This window comes from Chrysoperla carnea, chromosome 2 (assembly GCF_905475395.1).
Source record: "Chrysoperla carnea chromosome 2, inChrCarn1.1, whole genome shotgun sequence".
In the NCBI taxonomy this organism is placed as follows: domain Eukaryota; kingdom Metazoa; phylum Arthropoda; class Insecta; order Neuroptera; family Chrysopidae; genus Chrysoperla; species Chrysoperla carnea.
The window spans coordinates 35621450-35637233 of NC_058338.1; the positions used below are offsets into that span (position 1 = coordinate 35621450).

A 15784-nucleotide genomic window follows, 5' to 3' on the forward strand; every position below is an offset into this window, starting at 1 on the left:
CTACCCTCCAAAATACGTATATACACAAAATTGTCTCTTTCTGGGACAGTCAGAGAATGAGCCAAAGCGCTAATTGATTTTTTTTTGTAAATAACAAATGACTTTTTCACTTAAGGATGGTTAGTCTTTTTATTCGTTATCCGATTTATCTTTTATCCGTAACAATTGACTTTTAATTCTGAACAGTAGAGCCTGATGTTTTTTTAAAATGATTTCTTTATAACCAATAGCTTTCATTTGGTTAAAATTTATGTATCTGTATTCTTTGGCTTCACATTGTAATTCGAATATTTTCTAGACCTTTCATTAATAATAAGTCTGTGGGTAGAAAAGATCTCTTCACAAGTGATAATCAGTTTTACCAAATTAAAACTTTTTTTATGTAATCTTTGCATTTTATTTAGAAAAATGTCTTTGATTGCGAAAATCACAAAAATATCGAAACTAAATGTTCCACGAACTAGTTTAAATACATTTTTTAGAACTGCTAGCAGTAAGGCAATTCCTTAATTCAAATTAATGTTAATATCTACAAAAATTTATGTTTATTAATTACACATTTCAGTGTGGAATAAGGATTGGAAACCAGGCCCATATCCACGAACAGAAGCTGAAAGAAAAGCAGCAGCTCTGAAATATGGATTAGAACCATCAGAATATCAACCATATCCTGATGATGGTACAGGACATGGTGATTATCCAATGTTACCAGAAAGATCAGCTGAGAGTAAAGATCCATACTATACATGGGATTTTCCAGAACTTAAAAAGAATTTACATGAAACGGTAACACAGATTACAAATTTTTGTTTCTTTATATGTATTAATATTCATATCAGTTTTTTCTGAAGTAAAGTTTTTGTTATTACTAGATGCAATTGGAAGAAGATATGTATGGAGAAACTCGTTTTTACATAAATCAAAGGTTACGAATTAGTTTACGAGAACAAGTGTTAACTTTTGTTGGTGTCATGTTGGCTTTATATGGAATTTATGAAGTACTCGATCCCTACCCAATGTTTCGACCAGTTAAACCAAAACAATTAGCAGCTGATGGCAAAACACATTATACTTTTGAATTAGAATAAATTTGATTTTGTACCTATGTACTGTAATAACAAATTAAACTAGCTAAAACACAGTTATTGAAATAAATTAAATATTTGTTTAGAATTGTTTTGTGTTATTCTCAAAATAATGAAATTTATATTTCACGAATAATATTCGTCGTGATCTTTATAGAAACCTTTAAAAATTTGGCTGCAATTTTTTATCTGACCATTTCTTTTGTTATTTAGAGATACATTAAACATTTACGTTCACGCCAAAAATGGTAATGTAGTAAGTTTTCTAGTTTTGATAAGTTTCATAAATGAGAACTCATAAGAGTGAAACATTTTATGAAATTATTATCTGTCCACAATCGTAATTCTAATCTTTCAAAACAATATCTCTTGATTCTGTTGCTGTAATACACTTTTTATGTTTTTTTTTTTTTTTTTATAAGTTGATCTAGGTTTAATGATTTTTGTTACTTGTTTAAGTTTTTAAACATTTTCGCTTTTTGATTCTTAATTATTGACAATTTTGATTAAAAGTCGCAATTCATACTGCCTAATTCACAGATTATAACTTTTTTAAATTAAAACTATAATCTGTGGTCTAATTACAATGTTTCTAGGGTGTCGTGCCATAGTGAATTTTTGTTCAAGTTTTTAGATTCAATTTATCAAGACAATATAGTCTCTGAATCTATCTTGTCGAGGCCACGAAAATTTGAACAATTTTCTCGACAACTAACGTTTTTTAAGGGATAATAAACAGATAATGGGAATTCATAGGGGCGTACCTAATTGATTAATTCCGTGAATTCACTAAAATATTTATCAATAAAGTTTACATTAATTTTTGTTTCTAAAAACCATAGCAATGTAAGACGATACCAATGCTACTTCAAAATTAATCATAACAGATAAGTTGCAAAATATTTATAAATTTTTATTAAAAATGTGAAAATACATGAAAAAACTTTAAAAATCTTACAAAAGCTAACCTATAACCAATTTAAAAATCAGCTGTAAATATTGAATCTGTCATAACAATTCTTTGTCAAAACGTTTCGTGTTCATAAATTTTTAAATTTCGAAAAATTAAAATGTTTAAACACTCGGAAAACGAAGAAGATTTATTTTTTGCAACCGTAAACACTAGGTTTGTAGTTATAAATATATAACCATGTGAATTTGAATTTAAGGCCCCGAATTTAATTTCTGATTTTTAATTAGTTCGAAATTAGCGTCAATTTTTGATACAACAGTGGTTCCCGATACATTGGAATCATCAAATAATGCAGATTTAACATATTCTGCACCAAAGCAACCGCCATCAACACCCCAAACAGAAAAATTAAGCGCGAAAAAATCTACAAAATCAACTGGAAGTCATGTTTCACTTGTAAAAGTTGTCTATGGTTATAAATAGTAAGTATTCGAGATAAAAAAATAAAGATTTTGTCAAAACTAATACTTCAGAAAATTTAAAGTATAGTATTTTGAATTTTTTTACTTTCAATCAACCCTAATTTAATATATTCACCAAGAAAATTAGATTCATTAAATATCGATATTTTCTTAATTGAGAGCCGCATAATCGGTTAAAAAAGCCCTTATGACGGTATATTGGCGATAAGTCTTATTTATTGACGAATCTTGCATACATCAGTCGCCGATATAAACGCATAAACATCGAAGGACTAAGAAGTATTAAAATCTAATTCATTCTTCAAATTCGCCAATGGCAGCACTAATATAGACGTGTTGGTCTTACTTAATTTGTTAGTCACTAGATTTGGAATGATTTTATTTTAAGACTGCAGCACAAAGCTTAAGTGATTGGCCCAATAAAATTCTGATACTGAATGGTGCACAGAGATCTGTCGAGGCTCTCAATAATGTTGGTTACATTTTCATATACCAATGCAGTGTAATTATGTTCGTGTTTATATATGTATGTATTCATCAGGTCAATATTATACTTATACTGTCAAATCTGGGTTAGTGAGGCCTGGATAAACGAGAAAAGTCTACGAGTAAATACCATGTCCCATCTTTTTAACTTTCTAAAATCTCTATAAATGTCGTTTTCCTCTGTTATCCCTCGAGATTTATATAACTGAGTCCGATACTTGCTTATATTTCTATAAGCGACAGTGATCGAAAACAATTAACATTGTTTTTGTCTCAAAACGCTTTAATTTTGTACGACACACCACTTTTAGTAAAAAAGAAGTTTTTGGGTAATATATGTTGCAAATAAACTCTATTATAATCTCCTTCAATCTTTGTATCGAATTACCAAACATCTGTATAATATATAAAAAACACAGTCATAACAGTGGCTTCCTTTTTTGAACGCACTAAATGTCTGTGCTTGGTTTTGTAAATTAACCAACTCAATTTTCATTTTAGTATAAATAATGCGTACGAATCTCTTGGGAAAGTTGGATTTGCGTTAGTTGAGTACCCTGATACAAATCAACATAATATTATCATGTACAAAGATAAAAATAATCACATATTTAATATCAAAGTGCATAATAGAATTGTTTTTACAATACAAGAAGATAAATATTTAACTTTACTCGATGAACAGAAAAGAAATTGGTCGATACTGTTTGAGAGTCAAATGGATTTAAAGGAATTTTATAAAAAGTTAGAAACAACAGACGCAAAAATTATTCAAACTGATTGTAAAGAGAAAAAAGGTAAATTATTAATAATATTTTACTGTGTTAATTTTGTTAAAATTTTAGCAAAAAATTAATAAATTATTATAGACTGTAAGCCCTTACTGAACCGACATTTCTTTGATTCTTTTTGTCTGCTATTTGGAAGATTGATAAAAAGTAACTTTGTTAATAAAAAGAAAAATGAGATTTTAACCGTGGCGCTTGTCAATTTATGATCGAGTTTTTTATATTTCGAAGTTATTTTTTTGATTGCCGTTTATGTTGTAAACAGCCATTGGCAACTTAATACTGAGAAATCAAGAGCAAAAAGTTTGCAATTATCTTAAGTGTTGAAAAATTGTTTCGAAAAAAAAAATTAAGGCAACCCTTCTATCAATTGTATCCATAATTGTAATCCAGAAGTTCGACACTCGAGCCACGGTTAAAATTTCATAATTAATAAACTTATCTATCAATCTTCCAAAGGACTCACCGGCCATTAAGCCTATAAATTTAAAATAAACAATTTTCTAGTTGATACGTAAAAGTTAAGCCATTTTAAATGTGATTTAAAGTTATGGTAAAAGTAAATGCTGTTATTTTTTTTACTAAACGTCAACTGTGCTTCCGTTTTATTTTCCTTGAACTGTCGTGAAACCACAAAATTGCTAATAGTAGCATTTTCAATCTCTTTCGAAACCAAAAGTCAAAATAGTATTACAATTAACTAATTCATACTGATGATGACTGTAGTAATCAAATACAAGTTTATCCAAAGATAAAATTGCAGATGATTTTAAGTTTTATTTCTAGTATTTATTCAGTAATTTTCTTTGATAATTTAAAAATCAGCAAAATCACCGAATTCCGAATTTTTGGTTACCAGGTTTTTGATTAAATTTCATATTTGAAATTTCAGATACTAATGCATATCAGTCGAAAATCGTAGAACAACCCAGCAAAAAAGACCCAAAACGGGAAATCCAAGAAAACAGTGAAGAGGAAATTACATCTAAATCAAAAACAGATATTCTTACACGAATGGCTAAAGTTGGTCAATTAGTTGGTCTACCCTCGGAAAGACAATTACATAATACAGAAGTTACTGATTCAGAAAGTGATTGTTGTGATGAAAGAATAGTAGCAACAAAGACTACAAAACGTTCCAACAAGGTTAATGAGATCACCGATTTGGTTCCATCAAAACATCAGTATAGTAACAGTCCATTACATAGTGAATGTATTTTAGTCCAACAAAATCAACAAATCAATGAAAATTTGGGAACTTTGTTAACGGAAAATCGTTCACAGAATACAGAGGTACAAATGAATTTATTAAAAATAGAAAATAAAATTGATCAATTATTTGGTAAAGTACGTAACGACAATGAAAATGACGTGACCGCAGAAATTCAAAAATTACAATTACAAAATGAAAAATTAAAGTTAGAATTACAGAAAATAGAATTGAATAAATTGTTATCACAAGATCAGAAAATTTTAACTGAAAAAATGGAAATTGGTGTCCAATCTAGTTCGAATTTAAGTAAAGATGACTCAAATTTAGATTGTATCGGTGAAATTAGTTCTGAAATAAAAACATTACGTGAAAATTGTGAAAAATTACTAAAAGAAACTGAAAATATAGAAAAACGTAATCGAATACAAGAACTAAAAATCAAAGATTTAGAAGTGCATTATTTTCAAAAACAACCCGTACCAAAATTGGATGGAATTGACGAGGAAGCAGTTATACAAAGTATTAATGAATTTACTGAGGAAAATAGCGGTATACGTGATAAAATAAAACAGTTAACGGATTCTATGCAAGAATACGTATCTGCAATGGAAATACACGAACGTAAAATGTATCAATTAAAAAAATATTATAATTTGCTTGATGTAAATTTGAATGAAAAAAATGATAGCATGAATGAAATGGGGAGAAAATTAAATGAGTTCGATCAACATATTGAACAAATTCAACAAATAAAAGATAAATTAGATGAAACATTGAAATCCATACATTATTTTGGAGATAAAATTAGCAAACAAGACGATAAATTAAATGAAATAATAAATAATTTTGAGAACCATCCCCCAATTGATCACAGTGCAATTACCACAAATACCAGCCTTAGTGACGTTGATATTAGTATCTGTAGTGCATGTTTACAATCAAAAGCGAATTTGAAACATAAAGAAGAGACTCCAAAAAATAGTGACTCAAAAATAACTGAGTTAGATAAAGAAGGAGAGGATATAAGTGAAATAGCTAAGCGAAAAATTGGTGATAATATAGCACCATTTATTAAAGAAGAAATGAATTCGTTATTTAGTGAATTACAAAATGTTTTAAAAGATGAATGTCGATTGGAGGCCACAACAATGATTGTCCAGGCGACGTATAGAATTATTCATAACATTAATTCGACTGTTTAACTTTAAATCATTTAAATTAATCTTTTTATTTCTATTTTTTTTTTGTTGTGTTTGATATTTTTTAAATATCCGTTATTTTTTACAGTTTAATAAAAATGTATATTTTTCAGTATGTATATATTTTGAATAAAATTATTTCAAATAATCTATTATTACTTTATTAATTTTCGCATACCCTTCAATAAGGGTACTTTATGCAATTTTCTTTAAATATTAGCTTATTTTTTTCAGGTAGTGTTCAGACAGCCGAAGTTCGTTTATTGTGGTAAGCGCGGAAAAACCATTGTGATTAAATTCACAATTAAAAATCAAATAAGTATAGTTACTTTCTTTACTCACATCAAAATTAATAATAATTTCATCGTTTCAGCGAAATTGTGTTCCTTATGGCATTTAAAAATAACGTATCCTAGTTCCACCAGTTGGTTTTTTCGCATTTTTTTTATGAACCGCTGAAGGGGCGAAAAACGTTTTGCTTCTATAAAATTTTTCTTTTTTATTAAATTTTTTAAACAATTTGTAACGTAGACGTCCGCAAATGTTATGGATTAGTTTAAGACGTAGAGTATTCGCCAGGGACTATATCAGCAAATTTTTACCGATATATTCTCTGGTATTCGCCATGGGAACTGATTCTAGCGCTGTCTGGTGGTAAAAAATGGAAGCTGTCTATGACAGATGCTGTCTAAAGTCAAATTTCAACAAAAATAAGAAATAAATCACATCACATAGTTTAAATAATTTATTTTTTTTTTATTTCACTCATTATCAAAATATATATAAACAATTCAATCATAGCCATGCATAAATTTGACTTGTCATAGACAGCTTCTATTTTCTACCACTAGACAGCGCTAGAATCAGTTCCCATGGCAAATACGTAATATTTTTTTGGAATCTTTTTAACATTTATTTGCAAAAATCCATTTGTTTATTAAGAAATCACTTGTTTGCAACTTAATTTCTACAACTTTGACAAGTCGTAGATTATTCTACCTTTGCTCCTCTTTTTCCTTAAAAACTTTCAGTCTGATTTTATGGAACATCGATTCTTGCAACGTCGACTTCGCAAAATTAATTGCAAAAACCGCTTACTTACAAGTAATTTTCGCAACTTTTTTTCGGTAATGCACTCTAGTAATTTCAAACACAAAATAAATACCCAAAATCCCACGCTTGAATTCAACTTTTTCGTGATGTTGCTTACAAAGCAAATCGTCATTGCTACTTATCACGATTTATCTTTGTCATTTCTATATATTTAACATAAGAATGACAAAGAAAAAACCGTTACGGGTAGCATGACGACTTATATATTTAGAAACAGACCTATAAATTTTCTAGTTTCCCATACAAACAGAATATTTACTTTTTCTGGATTGTCAAGTTTTCTATGAGTAGACATTTTTTATGCCGTAATTAGTTAGCATGATATATTTCAAGTACTTAATTAATCTTTGATCTCGTTACGCTATAATTATAGATTTCGTTTCACCTCCTTACGAACTTCAAATGATTACAAATTATTTCGTAAAATTTATCCTGTTTTTCGGTTATCATCATACCGATTTAATATAATCTTCAATGTCTTCAGCATTTGAAAATTCGGGGATCCTTCCAGAAACTACCGAGAGGTGCAGTGGCCCAGAATTTTTTATTCCAATTTTTTAGCGGTCTACATTTATTAAATAAGTCTGTGTTTATATTCCAGTGTTTTATAAAATGAAAAATGCAACCTGTTTTGACTTCGAATGTCAGAAAAATTTAATATCAAATTTTTAATCAAAATTAGAATTATTGAAAAAATAATTCCGTCGTTAATCAGAAATTTTCTACCTTATTAGCGTCGGCTGGAAAATAAACAGTCAGCAATGAGTTCTGAAGAACTTACTGCTTCGTTAGTTCAATATGAAAATCAGGTAATTAGGTAATATTATGATGCATTTAATGCTAACTAAAGTATTAAAACCATTTCACAGTTAGAACAAGTAAAATTAGCCATTCAAGTCTCAAACGAATCTGATGAAATTGATAATCTTCGAAGTTTACGAGAGGATTTAGAACAATTAATATCATTAACAAAAGAAAATTTAAATTCGCTAAATCAAAGTCATGGTAAAGAAACCGATTCTGGAAGTTCTACATTGGACGATGAATATGCTAATTTTATGGTAAGGAAAGTTATACGAGCAATTTTTTAATATCAGTAATTCTATAATCTCTTATATTCTAGGCACAAATGTCAGAAGTTGGTGCAGTTAGTAAATCAGAAAATGATAGCTCAACGGATAACAAGAACTTAAAGGTATTACCGCACACATAGTTAAAACTTTCTAAAGTACTAATTTTTGTATAATAGGACGACTTTAAATCACTGGAAAATATGAAATGTCAAGCTCCTTATAATCATCAATTAAGCGGTGTTTCATATCATAACGCATTGGTTTGTGGAGTGGTATCTGACGAAGAGCAATCATTTGAAGATATTATGGTAAGGTTCTTGTCCAGGTTTTTATTATGTCAAATATTTATAATAGGGAATATTCATGTATTTTTTTAATATTATTAATTCATTGTTTACACCGTTATAACAAAGTAAAAAATATAAATACTGCTTAAAAATACTGTATTTAAATGTAAAAAAATATTTAAAATACGTTATAATTTTGAGATATTTAAACGGAGTTTTTTGGCGCTCTCTGTTGATGACGTATAAATACGTGATCTGTCAATTTTTAATAGTACAATGTATAATTTACACTTTAAAAAAATGAATTTACAACACAGAATTTACACTCGTTATTATTAAGTTTTCTAATAAAAAGTCGTAGAATAATATAATTTAATGAAATACCATATAAAATGTAAGTAATTAATATCATACAGTATGTCAAAGAGTTTGACAAGCCCGTACTTTGATGTCACGTACGTATAAAAATTTGAATTTCCGTTTTAGAAATTTTTAAATGCCCTCACTGAATTTGTACTTTTATTAATTAATTTTAAGTAATTAAAAAGATATTAATTATTAAAATAATGGTTTAGTTGAAATGTCCAGTCATTAAAGTTACGGAAGAAAAATATTTGAACCAAATTTAAATTTCATGAATATTCCCTTTTATAGTTCTATTTAACGTCTAATCATTTTTAATAATGCTTACAATAGGTTCGTATTATGTTCACTAATCCAATCTATCAAGAAATGCTACCATGCCCATATTTTCTGGAAGGTGAATGCAAATTTTCTGATGAAAAATGCCGTTTTTCCCATGGTGAGTTGGTATCCTTGGCCAGTTTACAAGAGTATAAAGAACCAGATTTCTCTAAAATGAAACCAGATGATCGTGTCTTAGTGAAATTACCAACAAGTAAATTATGGCAACTGGCTACAATTAAATTAATTGGCGATAATAATACATGTACAATACGTAACGATGCAAATAAACAAGATTATGAGGTTAATTGGGAAAATATATTTCCATTAAATTATACAAATATTGAGAATAGCGATGATAGCTCAGATTCAAGTGCTGGTAGTGATATTGAATATGATGAAAATGTTATACAACAAAGTTTAACTAATCAACCACCGTCACAAGCTTTAGGAAGTTGGGAACAATATACAAAGGTAAGATACTGATTTTGTACTCGAAGAATCAAAGCAAATTGACTATAAATAATTATCGTTTTAACATTCCACGATATTTATGTTAAGTGATGATCTAGATCACAGAAGCGCAGGGCCAGATTAACCCTCAACGGGGCCCTAGGCAACCATCAATTTGGGAATCCTTTTTTTTCACGCCCGTTCCCTTCTTTTTTCGATTAAAAAATACAAACTTATATCTTTCATAAAAATTTTATTGTCCCAATGTACTATCTACATTTTAAACATGTCGTTTTCTACATGTGTTTTCGGCAAATTCATCAATTATATCATCAATATCGATTTTGTTCAATAAATCTGACTCAATGCAAAGTATACCTAACATCTCGAGTCGCTCTTGTCGCGTTGTAGATCTTTCAGCAGCTTTGATTCTTTTTAATTGCGAGAAGGATCGTCCGGCAGAACAATTTGTTATCATTAATGTTAAAAAAAATCCGAAGAGCTATTTCTGTGTTAGGAAATACATCAGCTAATTGATCTTCCATTAGAATCTTATACAAATGACTATGAGTTATTACTCAATATACTCTCCTTTCACTTCGACACACTTCTTTGCACGCTCATACAATTTGTCAAATGAGTCGGAAATTTCCTTTGAGGAGGAACCTTGTCTAGTTCGTCGGTCGTCGCCTTTTGAATGCGGTCAATTGAGTTTTATTTATTTGAGTAAAATTTATTTTCAGTTCTGATTATATTTTTCTTTCACTCTCTAGAATTTTATGTTTGTAAGAAAATTTTAGAAGTCTTTTTCATATTTCGGGGGCCCCCTTAAATAGGGGGCCCCAGGCAACTGCCTACTTGTTAATCCGGCCCTGCAGAAGCGCCAGTTTCTGTAGACTACTATTTCATCCGAATCCCAAAGTGAAAGACCACAAGTTGAGACGGTGTTATAATTTGTAACTCCCATTTTGATTTTTTCAATTTTAGTTTTATGATAGGTAATAAAATACACTTGAAAAAATATCTATATTTTTTTGATATCTCGTATCCTTTTTTTGACTTAAAGTGCGAAGTATGGAAATGAAAATTGATATAATTAATTTCATTTCTGACAGTTTATAATACTTATTTAATTATTTTACAAATTTAGCGGTTTTCGCACAATTTCAGTGAATTCTTAAATTTGTACTGCTTAGAATAAACAAAGAAAAGTATCTCTACTTTACTAATAGAGATTGCGTTTAGAAATTTCTTGAAGAGAGAAACTTGATCACTTTTCAAATTGTAAACATGACTGAACTAATATATTCGAAGCTAGCTTTTAAGGTGGTAAATCTATTTGAAAGATTTAAGTCGTGTGCTTATTTTTAAAATTTTATCAATGTTTGTGTAATTTTTAGGGAATTGGTTCCAAATTGTTACAAAAAATGGGTTACGTAGTTGGTACCGGGTTGGGTTTAAAATCCGATGGAAGAATAGAACCCGTTGATGCTGTATTATTACCTAGTGGAAAATCGCTAGGTAAGCCATTACAAATTTTTTTAATAAATATGTATCTTAACATGATCTAAATTGCAGATCATTGTATGGAATTGAGAGAAAAAGCTGGTGGCGATGTAAACTTCTTTAAAGTTGAGAAAAAATTAAAACGATTACAAAAAAAACAAGAAGAACGTAATCGACGTGCATATGAACGTGAACAAGCTAAAACTGATGTCTTTACATTCTTAAACGACACATTAAAACATAATAAAAATACAATCAAACATGCAAAAGATGATCCAGCACGTGCTGGTTTCTCAAAAAGCACACATCGTCGAAGTATACAAGCGGAATCTTCTAAAGAATTAAATGTAAACAGTATTAAAATTGATGAAAATATTAAACGTTGTGAATTAGAATTAGTTAAAATTAGACAAGCTTTAGAAAGGCATTCTGATACAAATTCAATAATGAATAGGAATTTAAAAAGTAGATTAATGAATAAACAAATGGAGTTAGATAATTTGCGAGTATGCGAACGTAATATTCAAACTGAACAGAGTCTAAGACGAGATCAAAAGAAATTAACAATTTTTTAAAAATGTATTATATATTTTTTTTTTTTTTTAGATTAAGATAATATAGCAATAAAACGTTATTTTTTATTTTATGTGTAATAAAATATAGGTATAAGTCGTATCTACCTAAGTTATTGTTTTTTTTGTACCGTATTTTAAATAAAATATTCATGACTGAGAAAAAATTCTCTTATTTCTATACAATGAGCTGTGATCGATGTACGTCGTCGAATTGAGGTCAACTTGTCAAGTTTGCCTCAAATTGTCGTCAATTCGTCACAGCTATTGTATCCTTTCATATCTCCAAAGATGTCATACTTGGTGACACAGAAACCACGCAACAATATACAATTGGGATAACTTACAACAATTAACTTTTATATCAAGGTATATTAAGTTTAGTCCCAACTTTATAACGCTTAACAGTATCGATGCCACGAACAAAATTTTGGTATACGTATTCATAAAATCATATAATTAGTTCATTTTCGGTTGTTCGTCTGTGGACACGACAACTCAGTTCAGATTCTTAAAGCGTAAGACTGAAAAATTTGTTTATTTCTGTTTGATATTCGAATATGAAGGAAGAGTTTCGTTTTCTTTGTTACCTCATCATCTAAACGGCTGGAAAAGTTTTATTTATAGACCTCTGTAGATTTTCTTTAATTCCAAGGGTACTCAATTTTATCGGTTAATATTAGTTTTACGTGAAAAATTGTTAACAAATAAAACTTGAAAAACAAGAGGCTTAAAAAAAGGAAAAAATTTTAAAAACCTCCAAAAAATTCCGTTTTTTCCTTGTAGCTCTATCCAAACTGAACCTATTTTCGAGAAATCAAAATCGACCCATTCGTTTAGGAGCTAATATACCGCAAACAGACAGATAGACACATATAGCGATAAAAATTACAACAACCTATAATGTTAAAAGATATATTTCTCATTATATTTCAAGTAAAATCGTAAAATCGATACTTCCCATTTTGCAAAATCCGCGAGAGTAACCTTAAGTACTTCAAAAGTATCCTCTATTTACCAACAAAAAGGAATCGACCGAAATACATTTTAACGCAAAAATAGATATTGTCTAAAATTTTTTTGGAATGCCTCAAAACTAAGTAATTACGGTAAAAAGGCTAGTACATAGGGAAAAAAAGTACACAATGTATTTTTTAATCTGTATATTTATCCCATACACATACTATTTTTATTTAAAATTTTTAAATAATATTTTACATTTAATAGTATACGATTTTTAGTATACATTGGTTGATTCATTTTATTAAAATAATAAAAAATACAATCATTGTTTGTGTGCTTTGTAGATGAAATTACGTTGTCAAAGAAATATTTTGTGAACGTATACATTTTGGATATTTTTTAAAGTTAATATTCTAATTTGAAATCAAAATATTTTTTTGTCAATGTAATATTTTAATGGATTTAAGTATTATTATTGCAGCAAAAATTATCACTTTCATTTGAAAGAAAATCTTTACATTCAAGAAGTATTAGGCAAGATTGCAAGTAAACGTCCGGGTTTCGTAAAATTTAGAAACTGTTAAAATGCTGTTTGATATGATTTAAGTTATGAAATTTTGTTATAATTCAAATGAGAAATTATATTGAAATAGATAAATTTCTTTAAAAATTATTTTAGTTATGAATTTTCTTAAGACATTTTTTGGCTGAAGGTAATTAAATAAAATTCAGAGAATATTTCTAATTGTTTGTAAATTTTGTTTCGTTAATAATTTCGGAATTTTTACTTCTTGTTTCTTGTAGGGCCGTTTTTATTCGATAATTCATTAAGTCAAATTATGTATTCCTAAAAATCTAAGTATAATTTTTAAAATAGATATCTCGATTGTAAAGATTTTATACCAATTAATGTTATTCTCCGATTTTTTGTATTCGAAAAGAGACAACTTAATTATTCTTCTACGGCATTTGAAATACTTATTTTTTTTTTTTAAAATAGCAAGAAAAAATTGTTCAACAAGCTAAATAAATTGCAAAAAAATTTTCTATCTAAAGAAAATTTTTCATTTTTAATATTTAATATAGGCCGTTATTGGAAATTACTGTTCTCAAACAATTTGTTTTTAGTTGAAATTGTTCTCAAAGAATATAAAATATTGAAAAATAACAATCGTTGCTATAATTTTAAATGAGAAAACTTATCGGAAGTAAACCGTTTCAACGGTTAAATAGTATACAATTGCGTTAACGGTATTGATGATGCAACGTAGCATCGTACTTTTCTTCTCAGGGTGATAACTCTTGATGCATGGGATCGTAGCCACAGCTAGCGTCATAAGCCGAACCTTGATCATATGCTGATCCCATTGAATACCCCATTGAATCTTGCGGTGGAGCTGGGGACATCATAGGTGTAGCTGTTCCACTATACGGCGATGCACCAGCTGCTTTCTTGGCAGCATACAAGTTAGCTTCCTCTTGTGCTTTACCAATATTCTTCTTATAACGAATGCGTTTATTACCGAACCAATTCGAAACTTGACTGACAGTGATGCCACATTTTCTTGCTAGTTCTTCTTTTGCTTCTTCACTTGGATATGGGTTAGATAGGTGTGAATAAAAGTATTCATTCAATATTTCAGATGCTTGTTTGCTGAAATTACGACGTTTACGTCGAGCATCTAAGAATCGGGATCTTAGTATCATAACAGCTTCACAAGTGGATTGTTTCAACTGCATTTGAATTGAACTGAATTTTTTATGAATGATTTGAACCATACGTTCAATTTCTTTAGGTGTTATAGGGCGTGTACGTGATTGTTCACGCAACAAATTCATAACGTGAGTAGTGAACTCATTGCAGGCTTGTTCATACTTTTCAAGTTCTTGGTGATATATTTGACGAATTTGTGCCAATTTTGCTCTGTAATCTGAATGCTCGATAGCGTTATCAGGTTGACCTGGACCACCCTGAGAAGCGGCTGATGCTGAAGCTGCTGCACCGGCGCCACCACCCTTTTCGGGACCAGCAACACCTTCAGCAATGAGCATGTTATCTAAACGCATTAATTGAGGATCTGGTGGTTCCTCTTCTTGAGTGTTACGTAGAGACAACACGGTTTTTTCTTTTATTTCACAAAGTACGGAAAATAAGGCAGGTTTCATTCTATGACAATTTAATGTATGTTTTCGTGCTTGTGCCTCATCAAGGCTTTGATCGGTGATGTTCATTATTTGTTGTAAAATTTCTCCGATATCTTGTTTGCGTGCTTCACCTTCCCCCGTAGGTGTATCCGATTGTGGGGTCATACCGTACGGTTGTGGTGGCATTAAACCACCGCCACCATGGCCCATCATTCTACCAGGATCATCCATTGCACTTAGTTTATAAACACTATCACTATTATTATTTTATTCAACTTCTTATCACTAGGTTTTATATACAAAATGGAGTCTATGAATATAATTTTGACAACACAATAAACAAAGCTTGCTGGAAATATAGGCAATAAATACGCAAGCGCTATGCTATAAGATCAATGGACCGAATAATCTGAAGATGCTGTAAAAAATATAGAATTCTTTAGTAGCATAGTTTGTAAGTCTTATACTAGATGGCACATTTCACTATTATTACTACAATATCATAATTTCATATAATATATATAAAGAATCATTCGAATCAAAATTTATCTGAAAAAATGGTACGAACCATACAAATAAAGGACATTAAATGATAATAACACTGAATATGATAATAATATTATTAAGGTGAGTATCCAACAATGAGAAACTTATTTCATTGTTAAATATGTTGTCTCCATCAAATCAACTAAATTTAAAAATAGATTTTGTTTGTTTCATATCTGTATTCTTTCGTTCTATTATCTTTTGTTTTGCGAAAACAAAGTGCTCTCTCAAAGCTCCTTATTCCACCTGCAGTACTGTTATTTAAAGATGTTTTAC

General features: G+C 29.4%; 4 protein-coding genes across 4 annotated transcripts; 3 read left to right on the top strand and 1 right to left on the bottom strand.

Annotated features, from left to right (window-relative positions):
* The first annotated feature begins 333 nt into the window (after positions 1-333).
* On the top strand, positions 334-1173 carry LOC123293355 (NADH dehydrogenase [ubiquinone] 1 beta subcomplex subunit 8, mitochondrial). Its single transcript, XM_044874143.1, has 3 exons — positions 334-493; positions 566-786; positions 873-1173. The coding sequence occupies exons 1-3, from the start codon at positions 409-411 to the stop codon at positions 1086-1088; spliced, it is 522 nt and encodes a 173-aa protein (XP_044730078.1). The 5' UTR covers positions 334-408; the 3' UTR covers positions 1089-1173.
* Positions 1174-2041: 868 nt separating this feature from the next.
* LOC123292258 (putative leucine-rich repeat-containing protein DDB_G0290503) lies at positions 2042-6169 on the top strand. Its single transcript, XM_044872835.1, has 4 exons — positions 2042-2211; positions 2286-2480; positions 3468-3763; positions 4647-6169. Exons 1-4 carry the CDS (start codon positions 2156-2158, stop codon positions 6167-6169), a joined length of 2070 nt encoding a protein of 689 aa, XP_044728770.1. The 5' UTR covers positions 2042-2155.
* Positions 6170-7894: 1725 nt separating this feature from the next.
* LOC123292651 (zinc finger CCCH-type with G patch domain-containing protein) lies at positions 7895-11857 on the top strand. Its single transcript, XM_044873365.1, has 7 exons — positions 7895-8088; positions 8149-8340; positions 8403-8474; positions 8529-8660; positions 9336-9797; positions 11177-11297; positions 11355-11857. Exons 1-7 carry the CDS (start codon positions 8041-8043, stop codon positions 11855-11857), a joined length of 1530 nt encoding a protein of 509 aa, XP_044729300.1. The 5' UTR covers positions 7895-8040.
* A 2020-nt stretch (positions 11858-13877) lies between these two features.
* LOC123291800 (homeobox protein extradenticle) lies at positions 13878-15214 on the bottom strand. The gene has a single exon (XM_044872216.1). The coding sequence runs from the start codon at positions 15191-15193 to the stop codon at positions 14105-14107; it is 1089 nt and encodes a 362-aa protein (XP_044728151.1). The 5' UTR covers positions 15194-15214; the 3' UTR covers positions 13878-14104.
* Positions 15215-15784: the final 570 nt, after the last annotated feature.

What these genes read in the sequence shown, in the direction of transcription:
- LOC123292258 (XM_044872835.1), top strand. Translation starts at nt 2,156, where the DNA reads ATGTTTAAACACTCGGAAAACGAAGAAGATTTATTTTTTGCAACCGTA. An exon ending in TTTGCAACCGTAAACACTAG is followed by an intron (nt 2,212 to 2,285) that starts GTTTGTAGTTAT and finishes ATTTTTAATTAG; the next exon opens with TTCGAAATTAGCGTCAATTT. An exon ending in TGATTGTAAAGAGAAAAAAG is followed by an intron (nt 3,764 to 4,646) that starts GTAAATTATTAA and finishes TTGAAATTTCAG; the next exon opens with ATACTAATGCATATCAGTCG.
- LOC123293355 (XM_044874143.1), top strand. Translation starts at nt 409, where the DNA reads ATGTCTTTGATTGCGAAAATCACAAAAATATCGAAACTAAATGTTCCA. An exon ending in ATTTTTTAGAACTGCTAGCA is followed by an intron (nt 494 to 565) that starts GTAAGGCAATTC and finishes TACACATTTCAG; the next exon opens with TGTGGAATAAGGATTGGAAA. An exon ending in AAAAGAATTTACATGAAACG is followed by an intron (nt 787 to 872) that starts GTAACACAGATT and finishes TGTTATTACTAG; the next exon opens with ATGCAATTGGAAGAAGATAT.
- LOC123292651 (XM_044873365.1), top strand. Translation starts at nt 8,041, where the DNA reads ATGAGTTCTGAAGAACTTACTGCTTCGTTAGTTCAATATGAAAATCAG. An exon ending in TAGTTCAATATGAAAATCAG is followed by an intron (nt 8,089 to 8,148) that starts GTAATTAGGTAA and finishes ACCATTTCACAG; the next exon opens with TTAGAACAAGTAAAATTAGC. An exon ending in AATCATTTGAAGATATTATG is followed by an intron (nt 8,661 to 9,335) that starts GTAAGGTTCTTG and finishes TGCTTACAATAG; the next exon opens with GTTCGTATTATGTTCACTAA.
- LOC123291800 (XM_044872216.1), bottom strand. Translation starts at nt 15,193, where the DNA reads ATGGATGATCCTGGTAGAATGATGGGCCATGGTGGCGGTGGTTTAATG.